Raw genomic sequence first — 18,806 nt, 5'->3', positions numbered from 1 at the left:
CTCAAAGGATATGCTAAAGAATTTGAAACACTGGGTTAGTCATTTTGCTTTTGTATTAAACTACAGGTGCTGCTCGACTTACGATGGGGTTACATTCCGACTAACCCATCATAAAGCGAAAATATCCTAATTCGAATATGAATATGATATACTAAATAAATAATTGCTGTCACTGAATAAATAAATATATAATACAGTAATAAGTTTACTGAGTATACCAGGTAAAGTGAAAGGTAGGGTTATTATTGAAAGAATTAGAGGTAAGACAGAGCAGGATTGCAGATGAGCAAGGAGGCTTTAGAATGGGTAGGGAATGTGTAGATCAGGTGTTTACATTGAAGCATATATGTGAACAATATTTAGATAAAGGTAGGGAAGTTTTCATTGCATTTATGGATTTAGAAAAGACATATGATAGAGTGGATAGGGGAGCAATGTGGCAGTTGTTGCAAGTGTGTGGAATAGGTGGTAAGTTACTAAATGCTGTAAAGAGTTTTTATGAGGATAGTGAGGCTCAGGTTAGGGTGTGTAGAAGGGAGGGAGACTACTTCCCGGTAAAAGTAGGTCTTAGACAGGGATGCGTAATGTCACCATGGTTGTTTAATATATTTATAGATGGGGTAGTAAAAGAAGTAAATGCTAATGTGTTGGGGAGAGGGGTAGGATTAAATTATGGGAAATCAAATACAAAATGGGAGTTGACACAGTTACTTTTTACTGATGATACTGTTCTTTTGGGGGATTCTAAAGAAAAGTTTCAAAGGTTAGTGGACGAGTCTAGGAGGGTGTGTGAAGGTAGAAAGTTCAAAGTGAACATAGATAAGAGTAAGGTGATGAGGGTATCAAACAATTTAGATAAAGAAAATTTAGATATCACATTGGAGAGAGGGAGTATGGAAGAAGTGAATGTTTTCAGATATTTGGATTTTTTGACTTGTCAATAGATGGGTTTATGAAGGATGAGGTTAACCACAGAATTGATGAAGGAAGAAAGGTGAGTGGTGTGTTGAGGTATCTGTGGAGACAAAGAACGTTATCCCTGGAGGCAAAGAAGAGAATGTACGAGAGTATAGTGATACCATCACTCTTATATGGGTGTGAAGCATAGGTTGTAAATATTGCAATGAGGAGGCAGCTGGAGGCAGTGTGTAGTGTAAATATTATGCAGAGAATTTGTAGTGTGGAAACTAGGTGTGGAGTTCTATTAGTGAGAGGGGCAAAGAGGGGCTGTTGAGTTGGTTTTGTCATTTAGAGAGAATGGAGCAAAGTAGAATGACTCAGAGAGCATATAAATCTGTAGGGGAAGAAAGGTGGGGTAGGGGTTGTCCCCAAAAAGGTTGGCGGGAAGGGGTAAAGGAGTTAAAGGAGGTTTTGTGGGCGAGGGGCTTAGAATTCCAGCAAGCATGTGTGGGCATTTTAGATAGGGGTGAATGGAGACGAATGGTTTTTGGGAATTGAGCTGTTGGAGTGTGAGCAGGGTAATATTTTGTGAAGGGATTCAGGGAAACTGGTTAGCTGGACTTGAGTCCTGGAAATGGGAAGTACAATACCTTCACTTTAAAGGAGAGGTTTGGAATATTCGCAGTTTGGGGGGACATCTAAGCTGTCGTATTTGAGCGTTTCTGCAAAGACAGTGATTATGTATGAGTGATGGTGAAAGTGTTGAACGATGATGAAAGTTTTTTCTTTCTTTTTGGGTTTTTCTTTTTTTTGGGGGTTTTCCTTTCTTTTTGGGTCACCCTGCCATGGTGGGAAACGGCCAGTATGTTAAAAAAAATACAGTAACTAACTAAATACCAATTTTAAAAATTAAATAAGTGAATACAAGTTAGGGACTTGCTGCCTTCATACTGGGTAATTATCTCAAGTTTCATCTCTGAAGCAATTGCTTTTGCACCATAGTAAAGTCAAACCATCGTAAGTCAAGGGGCTTCAGCACTCTCCCCCAAACTGTCACTCTTGATGTGTATGTTCATTTAGCTTTTGATCACAAATTTTTTCCATAGAACGAGGTTATAATGAGGCATTATTTTTTGAAGAGTTTTAGTGTGAATATTCTGTTATTGGTATACCAAATAATGCAGTCTCCTTGAGTCACCCATCAAGGGCTATATCTTTGTTCTGGTGAAGGGCTCTTGATCCAAGGAGTTTTTAATCACCCTTTATTTGGCTCCCACTTGATTACCTCCTAATCCCCAGGTGTTGTATGAACTTTATTTATTTAGTATACTTTTGCACTTATATATATATATTAATGTTAAATTCTGTTGTGGCAGCTCTGCAAGTACTGGACTTTTGTTATCAGCAAGACGATGATCGGACACACCAGCTTTTAACTTATGAATTAAGAAACTGGTCTAAGCAAACTTGCCTCTCCTTGGCTGTCGCAGTTAATCACCGAGCTCTTTTGTCACACACCTGTTGCCAGATACTGCTAGCTGATCTTTGGCTAGGTGGACTCAGGACAAGGAAAAATACTAATATAAAGGTAAAAAAAAGTTATTCTCGTATTAAAAATGTATTCCTTCTGCCCGAAATGCCCCGGCATGATAGTGGCTTTCTTTGTACTTAACAAATCATAATTGTAATCACACATTGTAAGCATTGCAAAGAAATAAAATCTTTATAGATATAATCAGGGCTGTGGAGTCTTCACATAAAACCTCTGACTCCTTTATTTAGGGCACCTCCAACTCCTTTAATTACATTTTACCAACTCCAGTAACCCTAGAATTGCTTCCAACTCGGACTCCATGGCCTTGGTTCTAACCTTCAAAAATATTTTTTTTTTTTTTTTTGGTGTGTGCATGACATAACTGATCTAACAAAAGAGTTTCATGATGGATGGATATATATGTATGTATGTATGTATGTATGTTTATTTTATTTTTTTTTATTATCACACTGGCCGATTCCCACCAAGGCAGGGTGGCCCGAAAAAGAAAAACTTTCACCATCATTCACTCCATCACTGTCTTGCCAGAAGGGTGCTTTACACTACAGTTTTTAAACTGCAACATTAACACCCCTCCTTCAGAGTGCAGGCACTGTACTTCCCATCTCCAGGACTCAAGTCCGGCCTGCCGGTTTCCCTGAACCCCTTCATAAATGTTACTTTGCTCACACTCCAACAGCACGTCAAGTATTAAAAACCATTTGTCTCCATTCACTCCTATCAAACACGCTCACGCATGCCTGCTGGAAGTCCAAGCCCCTCGCACACAAAACCTCCTTTACCCCCTCCCTCCAACCTTTTCTAGGCCGACCCCTACCCCGCCTTCCTTCCACTACAGACTGATACACTCTTGAAGTCATTCTGTTTCACTCCATTCTCTCTACATGTCCGAACCACCTCAACAACCCTTCCTCAGCCCTCTGGACAACAGTTTTGGTAATCCCGCACCTCCTCCTAACTTCCAAACTACGAATTCTCTGCATTATATTCACACCACACATTGCCCTCAGACATGACATCTCCACTGCCTCCAGCCTTCTCCTCGCTGCAACATTCATCACCCATGCTTCACACCCATATAAGAGTGTTGGTAAAACTATACTCTCATACATTCCCCTCTTTGCCTCCAAGGACAAAGTTCTTTGTCTCCACAGACTCCTAAGTGCACCACTCACCCTTTTCCCTTCATCAATTCTATGATTCACCTCATCTTTCATAGACCCATCCGCTGACACGTCAACTCCCAAATATCTGAATACATTCACCTCCTCCATATTCTCTCCCTCCAATCTGATATCCAATCTTTCATCACCTAATCTTTTTGTTATCCTCATAACCTTACTCTTTCCTGTATTCACCTTTAATTTTCTTCTTTTGCACACCCTACCAAATTCATCCACCAATCTCTGCAACTTCTCTTCAGAATCTCCAAAGAGCACAGTGTCATCAGCAAAGAGCAACTGTGACAACTCCCACTTTATGTGTGATTCTTTATCTTTTAACTCCACGCCTCTTGCCAAGACCCTTGCATTTACTTCTCTTACAACCCCATCTATAAATATATTAAACAACCACGGTGACATCACACATCCTTGTCTAAGCCCTACTTTTACTGGGAAATAATTTCCCTCTTTCCTACATACTCTAACTTGAGCCTCACTATCCTCGTAAAAACTCTTCACTGCTTTCAGTAACCTACCTCCTACACCATACACCTGCAACATCTGCCACATTGCCCCCCTATCCACCCTGTCATACGCCTTTTCCAAATCCATAAATGCCACAAAGACCTCTTTAGCCTTATCTAAATACTGTTCACTTATATGTTTCACTGTAAACACCTGGTCCACACACCCCCTACCTTTCCTAAAGCCTCCTTGTTCATCTGCTATCCTATTCTCCATCTTACTCTTAATTCTTTCAATAATAACTCTACCATACACTTTACCAGGTATACTCAACAGACTTATCCCCCTATAATTTTTGCACTCTCTTTTATCCCCTTTGCCTTTATACAAAGGAACTATGCATGCTCTCTGCCAATCCCTAGGTACCTTACCCTCTTCCATACATTTATTAAATAATTGCACCAACCACTCCAAAACTATATCCCCACCTGCTTTTAACATTTCTATCTTTATCCCATCAATCCCGGCTGCCTTACCCCCTTTCATTTTACCTACTGCCTCACGAACTTCCCCCACACTCACAACTGGCTCTTCCTCACTCCTACAAGATGTTATTCCTCCTTGCCCTATACACGAAATCACAGCTTCCCTATCTTCATCAACATTTAACAATTCCTCAAAATATTCCCTCCATCTTCCCAATACCTCTAACTCTCCATTTAATAACTCTCCTCTCCTATTTTTAACTGACAAATCCATTTGTTCTCTAGGCTTTCTTAACTTGTTAATCTCACTCCAAGACTTTTTCTTATTTTCAACAAAATTTGTTGATAACATCTCACCCACTCTCTCATTTGCTCTCTTTTTACATTGCTTCACCACTCTCTTAACCTTTCTCTTTTTCTCCATATACTCTTCCCTCCTTGCATCACTTCTACTTTGTAAAAACTTCTCATATGCTAACTTTTTCTCCCCTACTACTCTCTTTACATCATCATTCCACCAGTCGCTCCTCTTCCCTCCCGCACCCACTTTCCTGTAACCACAAACTTCTGCTGAACACACTAACACTACATTTTTAAACCTACCCCATACCTCTTCGACCCCATTGCCTATGCTCTCATTAGCCCATCTATCCTCCAATAGCTGTTTATATCTTACCCTAACTGCCTCCTCTTTTAGTTTATAAACCTTCACCTCTCTCTTCCCTGATGCTTCTATTCTCCTTGTATCCCATGTATGTATGTATGTATATATATATGTATGTATATATGTATGTATGTTCTAGGTAGTAGGTTGGTAGACAGCAGCCGCCCAGGGAGGTACTACCGTCCTGCCAAGTGAGTGTAAAACGAGAAAGCCTGTAATTGTTTTACATGATGGTAGGATTGCTGGTGTCCTTTTTTCTGTATCATGAACATGCAAGATTTCAGGTACGTCTTGCTACTTCTACTTACACTTAGGTCACACTACACATACATGTACAAGGACATATATACATACCCCTCTGGGTTTTCTTCTATTTTCTTTCTAGTTCTTATTCTTGTTTATTTCCTCTTACCTCCATGGGTAAGTGGAACAAAATTCTTCCCCCGTAAGCCATGCGTGTTGTAAGAGGCGACTAAAATGTCGGGAGCAAGGGGCTAGTAACCTCTTCTCCTGTATATATTACTAAATGTAAAAAGAGAAACTTTTGTTTTTCCTTTTGGGCCACCCTGCCTCGGTGGGATACGGCCGGTGTGCTGAAAGAAAGAATGTATGTATGTATGTATGTATGTATATATATATATATATGTATATATGTATGTATGTTCTAGGTAGTAGGTTGGTAGACAGCAACTGCCCAGGGAGGTACTACCGTCCCGCCAAGTGAGTGTAAAACGAGAAAGCCTGTAATTGTTTTACATGATGGTAGGATTGCTGGTGTCCTTTTTTCTGTCTCATGAACATGCAAAATTTCAGGTATGTCTTGCTACTTCTACTTACACTCAGGTCACACTACACATACATGTACAAGCATATATATACATACCCCTCTGGGTTTTCTTCTATTTTCTTTCTAGTTCTTGTTCTTGTTTATTTCCTCTTATCTCCATGGGGAAGTGGAACAGAATTCTTCCTCCGTAGGCCATGCGTGTTGTAAGAGGCGACTAAAATGCCGGGAGCAAGGGGCTAGTAACCCCTTCTCCTGTATATATTACTAAATTTGAAAGGAGAAACTTTGGTTTTTTCTTTTGGGCCACCCCGCCTCGGTGGGATATGGCCGGTGTGTTGAAAGAAAGAAAGAAAGATGTATGTATGTATATATGTGTGTATACAGTGGACCCCCGCATAGCGATTTTAATCCGTGCAAGAGGGCTTATTGTTATGCGAAATGATCGGTATGCGAATGAATTTTCCCCATAAGAAATAATAGAAATCAAATTAATCCGTGCAAGACACCCAAAAGTATGAAAAAAAAATTTTTACCACATGAAATATACATTTTCCTACACACAAAGAGAAGGATACATGCACAATAGTAGAGTAGTACATGCACAATATATATTGTGCATGTACTACTCTACTAAATGAAGAATAAATGACACCTTTATTGAAGATGCAGCAATGACTGATGAGACACTGTGTCCTGGGAGTGCCTTTTCCTCCTGAGTACTGTAGGTCCTGTTTGGCATTTTCTTCCAGAACATGCCTTATCACACTGTGTATGCCACTACGATTCTTAAATCTCTCAAACCAACCTTTGCTGGCTTTAAATTCACTAATATGAGCACTAGTTCCAGGCATTTTTCCCTGTTCACCTGGGTGTTAGTCGACTGGTGTGGGTTGCATCCTGGGAGACAAGATTAAGGACCCCAATGGAAATAAGTTAGACAGTCTTCGATGACACTGACTTTTTTGGGTTATCCTGGGTGGCAAATCCTCTGGGGTTAATTGTTTCTTGGTATTCTCAATAAGCCACACCAACAACGGTGCTACAGCAGCAGCAGCAGCAGCTGACAGTGATACAGCAGCAGCAGACGATGCTACAGCAGCAGCAGACGGTACTACAGCAGCAGCAGACGATACTACAGCAGCAGCAGCTGATGGTGGTACAACAGCAGCAGCAGCTGACAGTGCTACAGCAGCAGCAGACGATGCTACAGCAGCAGCAGATGGTACTACAGCAGCAGCAGACGGTATTACAGCAGCAGCAGCAGCAGCAGCTGACAGTGCTACAGCAGCAGCAGACGATGCTACAGCAGCAGCAGACGGTACTACAGCAGCAGCAGACGGTACTACAGCAGCAGCAGCAGCAGCAGCTGATGGCGGTACAACAGCAGCAGCAGCTGACAGTGCTACAGCAGCAGCAGACGATGCTACAGCAGCAGCAGACAATGCTACAGCAGCAGCAGACGGTACTACAGCAGCAGCAGCAGCAGCAGCTGACAGTGGTACAACAGCAGCAGCAGCTGACAGTGGTACAACAGCAGCAGCAGCTGACAGTGCTACAGCAGCAGCAGACGATGCTACAGCAGCAGCAGACGATGCTACAGCAGCAGCAGACGGTACTACAGCAGCAGCAGCAGCTGACGGTGGTACAGCAGCAGCAGCAGCTGATGGTGCTACAGCAGCAGCAGCAGCTGACAGTGCAGCAGCAGCAGCTGACAGTGCAGCAGCAGCAGCAGCTGACGGTGGTACAGCAGCAGCAGCAGCTGTACCACCAATAGTAGCGATGGTTGATTGGGGTTTATTATACAACCTGGCCAGCTCGGAGACACGCACTCCACTTTCATACTTATCAATGATCTTTTTCTTCATCTCTATAGTAATTCTCACCTTTATTGCTGTAGGGTTGGCACTAGAAGCTTTCTTGGGGCCCATGGTCACTTATTTTGCAGATAAAATCACCAAAAACACTGTAATAATACGAAATGTTCCGATTGTATGCTTGGATGTTACCGCGGAGGCTGGCTGGTAAACAATGCCACCGGCGGCACATGTGAGGCTGGCTAAGGGCGCACATTGGACGCGTCTCGGACGAACAGCGGTGAGCGGGTTTTTGAGCGGTATGCGAGGCAAAATTTTTGCGATAAAAGCGAGCGGTATGCAGATTAAACGTTATGTGATGCCAACGGTATGCGGGGGTCCACTGTATATGTATGTATGTATGTATATATGTATATATGTGTGTGTATATATATATATATATATATATATGTTTTTTTTTTTTCAACAAGTCGGCCGTCTCCCACCGAGGCAGGGTGACCCAAAAAAGATAGAAAATCCCCAAAAAGAAAATGCTTTCATCATCAATCAACACTTTCACCACACTCACACATAATCACTGTTTTTGCAGAGGTGCTCAGAATACAACAGCTTAGAAGCATATATATACCTCAAAAATATATATACCACTCTCCTTTTTTCTCTCATCAATTCTGTGATTAACCTCATCCTTCATAAATCCATCCGCCGACACGTCAACTCCCAAGTATCTGAAAACATTCACTTCTTCCATACTCCTCCTCCCCAATTTGATATCCAATTTTTCTTTATCTAAATCATTTGACACCCTCATCACCTTACTCTTTTCTATGTTCACTTTCAACTTTCTACCTTTACACACATTCCCAAACTCATCCACTAACCTTTGCAATTTTTCTTTAGAATCTCCCATAAGCACAGTATCATGAGCAAAAAGTAACTGTGTCAATTCCCATTTTGAATTTGATTCCCCAAAATTTAATCCCACCCCTCTCCCGAACACCCTAGCATTTACTTCCTTTACAACCCCATCTATAAATATATTAAACAACCATGGTGACATTACACATCCCTGTCTAAGACCTACTTTTACCGGGAAGTAGTCTCCCCCTCTTCTACACACACTAACCTGAGCCTCACTATCCTCATAAAAACTCTTTACAGCATTTAATAACTTATCACCTATTCCATATACTTGCAACATCTGCCAGATTGCTCCTCTATCCACTCTATCACATGCCTTTTCTAAATCCATAAATGCAATAAAAACTTCCCTACCTTTATCTAAATACTGTTCACATATATGCTTCAATGTAAACACTTGATCTACACATCCCCTACCCACTCTGAAACCTCCTTGCTCATCCGCAATCCTACATTCTGTCTTACCTCTAATTCTTTCAATTATAACCCTACCGTACACTTTTCCTGGTATACTCAGTAAACTTATTCCTCTATAATTTTTACAATCTCTTTTGTCCCCTTTCCCTTTATATAAAGGGACTATACATGCTCTCTGCCAATCCCTAGGTACCTTCCCCTCTTTCATACATTTATTAAACAAAAGTACCCACCACTCCAACACTATATCCCCCCCCCCCTGCTTTTAACATTTCTGTCATGATCCCATCAGTTCCAGCTGCTTTACCCCCTTTCATTCTACGTAATGCCTCACGTACCTCCCCCACACTTACATTTTGCTCTTCTTCACTCCTAAAAGATGGTATACCTCCCTGACCAGTGCATGAAATTACCGCCTCCCTTTCTTCCTCAACATTTAAAAGTTCCTCAAAATATTCTCGCCATCTACCTAATACCTCCCTCTCCCCATCTACTAACTCCCCTACTCTGTTTTTAACTGACAAATCCATACTTTCCCTAGGCTTTCTTAACTTGTTTAACTCACTCCAAAATTTTTTCTTATTTTCATTAAAATTTCTTGAGAGTGCCTCTCCCACTCTATCATCTGCTCTCCTTTTGCACTCTCTCACCACTCTCTTTACCTTTCTTTTACTCTCCATATACTCTGCTCTTCTTATAACACTTCTGCTTTGTAAAAACCTCTCATGAGCTACCTTTTTCTCTTTTATCACACCCTTTACTTCATCATTCCACCAATCACTCCTCTTTCCTCCTGCCCCCACCCTCCTATAACCACAAACTTCTGCCCCACATTCTAATACTGCATTTTTTAAAACTATTCCAACCCTCTTCAACCCCCCCACTACTCATCTTTGTACTAGCCCACCTTTCTGCCAATAGTCGCTTATATCTCACCCGAACTTCCTCCTCCCTTAGTTTATACACTTTCACCTCCCTCTTACTTGTTGTTGCTACCTTCCTCTTTTCCCATCTACCTCTTACTCTAACTGTAGCTACAACTAAATAATGATCCGATATATCAGTTGCCCCTCTATAAACATGTACATCCTGGAGCCTACTCATCAACCTTTTATCCACCAATACATAATCTAATAAACTACTTTCATTACGTGCTATTATGTTAGTAATAGTGATGAGCGTAATATAAGTGGTGGTGCAGAGTGTGATGAGGTTAACCACATAGACATTAATGTTGAATACAATACTGTTGATAAATGTAATGAACACAATGTTGGTAGTTGCGCTGGTGATGACAGTTGTAGTGTTGCGTGTAATGTTAGTGGAGGAGGAAATGTGAGTGATGTCGTGCTCTGGGTTTACGAAGACTCCCAAGAGGCCTTACAACTGGAAGTGCACTTACAAAACTCATGGACGAGGGTAGCACTGTTGACATTGATAAGGTCTGCTATTTATATGAACAATTTTTTCATTATGCTGAGAAACTCAAGATGATCCCAGGACTACTATAATGGATCAAAACTCGTATAAACTTTCTATATTAAGCTGGAATATTGCATCACTTAGAAAAAGACTTCCTGACCTTCATTATAAAGTAACCACCGAACCCATTGATGTTGTGTGTCTACAAGAGTGCAGAGTCCCTGAAAAATCCCAACCCCCTAAATTACCATCATTTGTTGCATATAACCTCAAATCTACTAACTCTTGTGTTCTATATATTAAAAAATCACTTCCCCATCAACTTCTTGCATACAAGAAAACAGAGGGGCTACAATATCACGGTGTTAGGATTTATATAGGGAACTCTGCTCTCAACATATTTAACTAGTATGCTCCTGCTGATAAATTTAATTACTTGGAGCTCCCAACTTGTGCTCATTCTGAGCCTACTCTTATTATTGGCGATTACAATGCGAGACACAAAAGCATTGGAAACTCACAGTTTGGTAATCGTAATGGTAATCAACTGTTGTCACTCTTAAACAGTCATGATAATGTCCAAATTGTAGGTGACCTTGAACCCACACATATCTATGGAGGCATCCTTGATCTGTGCCTGGGCTTCAACATTACTTCTGCCAGCTGTGAGTCTTCCATTGTAACAGATATAGCGTCTGATCATTTCCCTAGGCTAACCTCACTAGATATTTGTAATACACTATCCTAAGGCCTGGTGGGATATTCAAACGGAAACGTTTTAATGTTCCCACTGATCAGCATGATGACTTTGTTGCACATGTGACTGACTGGTATAATTCCTATGAGTGTTCCTCTGTAGAGACCTTTAACAATGACCTTGTGAGCATTATTCAGAACTACTTAGAGCCGCCACTGCAACCTCTTGGTACTCTAAACCCAACAAACTTCCATAATAATCATACTTCCTTCAAAAACCATACTTATTACAATGATTCTAAACTTCGTACACTGAAACGTACTGCTCGCAGACTAGGCCTAGCCTATAGAAAACATCGTACCCCTGGAATGCTGAGGCTCTTCCAAACTGCCCTTGCTGCTGCCAGAGAGCGTATGATAGAGCTGCGGCAAACAGACTGGGAAAAATTTGTCAACGGTCTTAATGCTCACACCCCACTTAGCCGGGCATGGAGGGACATAAATAGAATTAAGGGTAACAGAACTGGGCAGATCGCGCACCCTCATCCCTTACATAGGGCAAATGAGTTAGTCAGTGCTTGGGCTGCTACATCTAGCTATGATAATCTTCCCAGTACCACACAGGCAAAATTAAATGACAAATATGATGCAAGGGAGAGACTTGTTTGCTTTATGCTCAGCAAGGCAGATGATTGCAACATTCCTTTCACTAATTATGAACTTGATGCAGCACTAACTAAGGGCAACTCCACGTCGCCTGGTGAGGATGGTATTACTTACAACATACTCAGATTGCTGTGTCGAGTACCAGGTAATCCATTACTTGAATTATATAACATGAGCTATGTAACTGGGGAGCTCCCTCAATCTTGGACCAACAGCCTCATCATTCCAATTCCTAAGCCCAATCAACAAAATGCATTTTGCCCAATATCTCTTACTAGCTGCTTGTGTAAAACATTTGAGAGAATGATTCTTAATCGTCTCATGTACAGAATCAAACAATTTTTGTCTCCCCGGTGACATGGTTTCATGCATGGAAGGAGCGTGCATCATTGCATAGCCACCTTTCTCACTCTGCACACTGACAGCTCATACACTACCTTCCTTGACCTTAAATCCGCTTTCGATGTAGCCAACCGACATGTAATCGTTAGTGAACTTGCCAGAATGGATGTTGGAGGATGGCTTCTCCGCTGTATTAAAGGCTACCTGTCAAACAGAAAATTGTCTGTGTTGTTCCAGAGACATAGAAGTGTAACTAAAGACTTTGAATTAGGAACCCCACAGGGAGGTGTGCTCAGTCCCACACTGTTCAATATTCTAATTAATGCATTACTTAATGCTATGCCTAGTCAGCCCCATCATTATGTGATTAGTTTTGCTGATGATATAATGATTCACACCACCGGATTCTCCAACACCCAAAACATTCTTAATCATGTACTAGCCTCGTGTCAGGACCTGGGGTTGATAATCTTTACTGATAAAACAAAGATACTCAATAGGCGTCCTCCTCGACAGAGAGGCACAGTTCGTCAGATCCAGTTGCATGATGGGTCTCTTCTAGAATATGTAAGCAGATACAGGTATCTAGGCTTTGAGGTTCCACTACTTGGACCTGTTGTAACAAGACTTTGTCGCCAATACAAAGAAAAACTAAGAGCACTTAGAGTTGTGGCTGGGTTTCACCCCAGGTATGGTGCTAATGTTAAAATTGTGAAAATGATGTATCTTGCTTATATTAGATCATTGGTTGATTATGCTGCGCCACTACTTGCTCTTGTGTCTGACTGGAAGCTTGGAGGGCTGGAAAAACTGCAGAACAAAGCAATGAGGATCATTTTAGGATGCCCTCGTACTGCCAAAATTTTAAATATGCAAAAAGAACTTGATATTCCAAGGGGAAGGAAAGAGGGGTAGGGGTCGTCCTCGAAAGGGTTGGAAAGAGGGGGTAAAGGAGGTTTTGTGGGCGAGGGGCTTGGACTTCCAGCAAGCGTGCGTGAGCGTGTTAGATAGGAGCGAATGGAGACGAATGATACTTGGGACCTGACGATCTGTTGGAGTGTGAGCAGGGTAATATTTAGTGAAGGGATTCAGGGAAACCGGTTATTTTCATATAGTCGGACTTAGAGTCCTGGAAATGGGAAGTACAATGCCTACACTTTAAAGGAGGGGTTTGGGATATTGGCAGTTTGGAGGGATATGTTGTGTATCTTTATACGTATATGCTTCTAAACTGTTGTATTCTGAGCACCTCTGCAAAAGCAGTGATAATGTGTGAGTGTGGTGAAAGTGTTGAATGATGATGAAAGTATTTTCTTTTTGGGGATTTTCTTTCTTTTTTGGGTCTCCCTGCCTCGGGAGACGGCCGACTTGTTGAAAAAAATATATATATATATATATATATATATATATATATATATATATATATATATATATATATATATATATTTTTTTTTTTTTTTTTTTTTCAACAAGTCGGCCGTCTCCCACCGAGGCAGGGTGACCCAAAAAAGAAAGAAAATCCCCAAAAAGAAAATACTTTCATCATCATTCAACACTTTCACCACACTCGCACATTATCACTGTTTTTGCAGAGGTGCTCAGAATACAACAGTCTAGAAGCATACACATATAAAGATACACAACATATCCCTCCAAACTGCCAATATCCCAAACCCCCCCTTTAAAGTGCAGGCATTGTACTTCCCATTTCCAGGACTCAAGTCCGACTATATGAAAATAACCGGTTTCCCTGAATCCCTTCACTAAATATTACCCTGCTCACACTCCAACAGATCGTCAGGTCCCAAGTACCATTCGTCTCCATTCACTCCTATCTAACACGCTCACGCACGCTTGCTGGAAATCCAAGCCCCTTACCCACAAAACCTCCTTTACCCCCTCTCTCCAACCCTTTCGAGGACGACCCCTACCCCGCCTTCCTTCCCCTATAGATTTATATGCTTTCCATGTCATTCTACTGTGATCCATTCTCTCTAAATGACCAAACCACCTCAACAACCCCTCTTCTGCCCTCTGACTAATACTTTTATTAACTCCACACCTTCTCCTAATTTCCACACTCCGAATTTTTTGCATAATATTTACACCACACATTGCCCTTAGACAGGACATCTCCGCTGCCTCCAACCGTCTCCTTGCTGCTGCATTTACCACCCAAGCTTCACACCCATATAAGAGTGTTGGTACTACTATACTTTCATACATTCCCTTCTTTGCCTCCATAGATAACGTTTTTTGACTCCACATATACCTCAACGCACCACTCACCTTTTTTCCCTCATCAATTCTATGATTAACCTCATCCTTCATAAATCCATCCGCCGACACGTCAACTCCCAAGTATCTGAAAACATTCACTTCTTCCATACTCCTCCTCCCCAATTTGATATCCAATTTTTCTTTATCTAAATCATTTGACACCCTCATCACCTTACTCTTTTCTATGTTCACTTTCAACTTTCTACCTTTACACACATTCCCAAACTCATCCACTAACCTTTGCAATTTTTCTTTAGAATCTCCCATAAGCACAGTATCATCAGCAAAAAGTAACTGTGTCAATTCCCATTTTGAATTTGATTCCCCATAATTTAATCCCACCCCTCTCCCAAACACCCTAGCATTTACTTCCTTTACAACCCCATCTATAAATATATTAAACAACCATGGTGACATTACACATCCCTGTCTAAGACCTACTTTTACCGGGAAGTAGTCTCCCTCTCTTCTACACACCCTAACCTGAGCCTCACTATCCTCATAAAAACTCTTTACAGCATTTAATAACTTACCACCTATTCCATATACTTGCAACATCTGCCACATTGCTCCTCTATCCACTCTATCATATGCCTTTTCTAAATCCATAAATGCAATAAAAACCTCCCTATCTTTATCTAAATACTGTTCACATATATGCTTCAATGTAAACACCTGATCTACACATCCCCTACCCACTCTAAAACCTCCTTGCTCATCCGCAATCCTACATTCTGTCTTACCTCTAATTCTTTCAATTATAACCCTACCGTACACTTTTCCTGGTATACTCAGTAAGCTTATTCCTCTGTAATTTTTACAGTCTCTTTTGTCCCCTTTCCCTTTATATAAAGGGACTATACATGCTCTCTGCCAATCCCTAGGTACCTTCCCCTCTTTCATACATTTATTAAACAAAAGTACCAACCACTCCAACACTATATCCCCCCCTGCTTTTAACATTTCTGTCATGATCCCATCAGTTCCAGCTGCTTTACCCCCTTTCATTTTACGTAATGCCTCACGTACCTCCCCCACACTTACATTCTGCTCTTTTTCACTCCTAAAAGATGGTATACCTCCCTGACCAGTGCATGAAATTACTGCCTCTGTTTCTTCCTTAACATTTAAAAGTTCCTCAAAATATTCTCGCCATCTACCCAATACCTCCATCTCCCCATCTACTAACTCCCCTACTCTGTTTTTAACTGACAAATCCATATTTTCCCTAGGCTTTCTTAACTTGTTTAACTCGCTCCAAAATTTTTTCTTATTTTCATTAAAATTTCTTGACAGTGCCTCTCCCACTCTATCATCTGCTCTCCTTTTGCACTCTCTCACCACTCTCTTTACCTTTCTTTTACTCTCCATATACTCTGCTCTTCTTATAACACTTCTGCTTTGTAAAAACCTCTCATAAGCTACCTTTTTCTCTTTTATCACACCCTTTACTTCATCATTCCACCAATCACTCCTCTTTCCTCCTGCCCCCACCCTCCTATAACCACAAACTTCTGCCCCACATTCTAATACTGCATTTTTAAAACTATTCCAACCCTCTTCAACCCCCCCACTACTCATCTTTGCACTAGCCCACCTTTCTGCCAATAGTCGCTTATATCTCACCCGAACTTCCTCCTCCCTTAGTTTATACACTTTCACCTCCCTCTTACTTGTTGTTGCCACCTTCCTCTTTTCCCATCTACCTCTTACTCTAACTGTAGCTACAACTAAATAATGATCCGATATATCAGTTGCCCCTCTATAAACATGTACATCCTGGAGCCTACCCATCAACCTTTTATCCACCAATACATAATCTAATAAACTACTTTCATTACGTGCTACATCATACCTTGTATATTTATTTATATATATATATATATATATATATATTTATGTATATGTATATGTGTGTGTGTATATATATATATATATATATATATATATATATATATATATATATATATATATATATATATATATATATATATATATATATATATATATATATATATATGCAAAACAACCACTCTGAAAGAATAGAGAAATTCCAAGCGCTTTCGTGACTACTCACATTATCAAGGAACTATAGTTCCTTGATAATGTGAGTAGTCACGAAAGCGCTTGGAATTTCTCTATTCTTTCAGAGTGGTTGTTTTGCATATTTTGAAATCACCTGTTCACTGTGATCTTATTGCATATATATATATAATTTTTTTTTTTTTTTTTCTTCTTCTTTCCCGATCACTGGACAATAGTGCAACATTTATACACTATCAGCCAAATTGAAAAAATGCTTAACTTTTACTCTGTCCAAACGTAGATCTACGTTCACTTGTGTAGCGCTTTGAACGTTGATCTACGTTTTATTTTACATGCTTGCAGATGTAAAAAAAATGTAGATCTACATTTGGACAGTTTAAGGGTTAAAGCCACTGTAGTTGACCTATTTTTTTATACTACTTAAGATAATGCACTTTAAAACATAAAAAGAGATAGTTTTAGAATGATATGATGGCTGTCTTTTTCCCTCTGATTTCTTCATTGGCTGAAGCCCCTTACACAGCTCACATATATTATCAAAACTCGTATAACTCTCAATGAAAGCTATATATCCAGGATTTTTTCACATTTGTGGGGAGTAATTGATCCAACAAACACTGTCATAATGACCATTTTCTGTTTTTAGAGAAAAAGATTTTTCACCTAAAAAAAACATGACTATAGTTCAGCGTTTTTAACCATTTTCGGACGAATTTTGAAAATTGTTTAAAATCGCCCCAGGGGTACTAGTTTTTATGCTTATTAAGAATATACACTTAAAAAGCTGAATCAGATCATTTTAGCATAATACGAGGCTTTGTTTACTCGTGAAGCCCTCTTCTAACCAGGGCTTTGGATTTGCCATATAAAACTTTCAACTCTGACTCCTTTATTTATGGCACCTCCAACTCAGACTCCTGTATTACACTTTACTGACATCAACTCAGATGCCAGTAACCCAAGAATTGCTTTTGACTACAACTCTGACTCCACAGCCCTGGATCCAGTAATTGTTTGTGTTTGCATGCATGTATTTGTCTACTAGAAGTTACAGGAAAAAGTTTATTTTCATGATGTCCTTTCTTCTTTTACAACAACAAAAATAAAAAAATTAATTATAATATGATTTAAGTTAAATATAATTTTTAAAAAGATTTATAATATGTGAGAGTGCAGTATTGCAGTGCCATAATATATACAGTAGGTTGGGCAGAGCTAATGCTAGTATAAATTTTCTATATGCCTTTTTTTTTTTTACTTTGGATATCTCCCACTGAGGTAGGGTGACTTGACACAGAAGAAAGCACTTTCACTGTCACTCGATCTCTTACTGTCTTGCCGGAAGGGCGCCGACATCACAGTTTAGATGACCATCCAAACTGCAACATCCCCACCCTTACTTAGAATGCAGGTCTTTTATTTCCCACCTCCAGGACTCGAGTTTGACTAACCAGTTTCCCTGAATCCCTTCATAAATGTTATCTTGCTCCTATTCTAACAGCAAGTTAACTTATAAAAGCCACTTCCTTCCACTCCTGTCTAATATGCTTATATAAGCCTGTTGAATGTTCAAGCCCCTAGTACTCTAAAACTTTATTTATTAAGCAGAATTATGAGAATTAAGCATTTCATATTAATTTCTGTATTATACAAAAGTAAGAACTTGTTTTCTTGCATATTTTGATGTTTCTGTGCAGTTTGCCTACTTATAACTGCACTTTAGTTTGAACCCTTAAAGACATGTTCATGCAATTTATGCAGATACGTACTTTACATACGAATCCCAGTAAATGACTACTACACTACCTCATTGAACTATTTATCATAACCTTAGATACAGTGGACCCTCCGTTTTCGTCATTAATCCGTTCGAGAGAGACTGGCAAAAACTGAAATCAATGAACACTGTAATCATTTTCCCAATAAGAAATAATGTAAATCCAATTAATCCATTCCAGACACCCGAAAGTATTAACAAAAAAAATTTTTTTTTAGCTTAAATATAGATGTACATGCAGAAAAGAATGAACATTCAACATGACACTTACCTTTATTGAAGATTCTTGTTCATGTATGGAAGACAGGGAGGAGGGGAGAGGGAATAGAGGTTATTCTTTGGTAGGGAAATCCCCTTGCATAAGGACTTTAGGTACCAAGTCCTCATCCGGGGCTACTTCCTTTCT

At 40.1% G+C, this 18,806-nt stretch overlaps 1 protein-coding gene across 5 annotated transcripts in view; it reads left to right on the top strand.

Moving 5' to 3' along the window:
* Positions 1 to 18,806, top strand: part of Trpm (transient receptor potential cation channel, subfamily M) — a 235,099-nt gene that overhangs the window by 185,440 nt on the left and 30,853 nt on the right. For all 5 annotated transcript variants that reach the window (XM_070091119.1, XM_070091118.1, XM_070091117.1 and 2 more), the window contains 2 exons: positions 14 to 34; positions 2,277 to 2,488. In XM_070091119.1, coding sequence (XP_069947220.1) covers positions 14 to 34; positions 2,277 to 2,488 — 233 coding nt within the window. The remainder of the gene's footprint in view (positions 1 to 13; positions 35 to 2,276; positions 2,489 to 18,806) is intronic.

Source organism: Cherax quadricarinatus, chromosome 34, assembly GCF_038502225.1.
Source record: "Cherax quadricarinatus isolate ZL_2023a chromosome 34, ASM3850222v1, whole genome shotgun sequence".
Classification (NCBI taxonomy): Eukaryota; Metazoa; Arthropoda; class Malacostraca; order Decapoda; family Parastacidae; genus Cherax; species Cherax quadricarinatus.
Note: the sequence above shows the minus strand (reverse complement) of the source record. Positions and strands in the feature narration are given on the sequence as shown.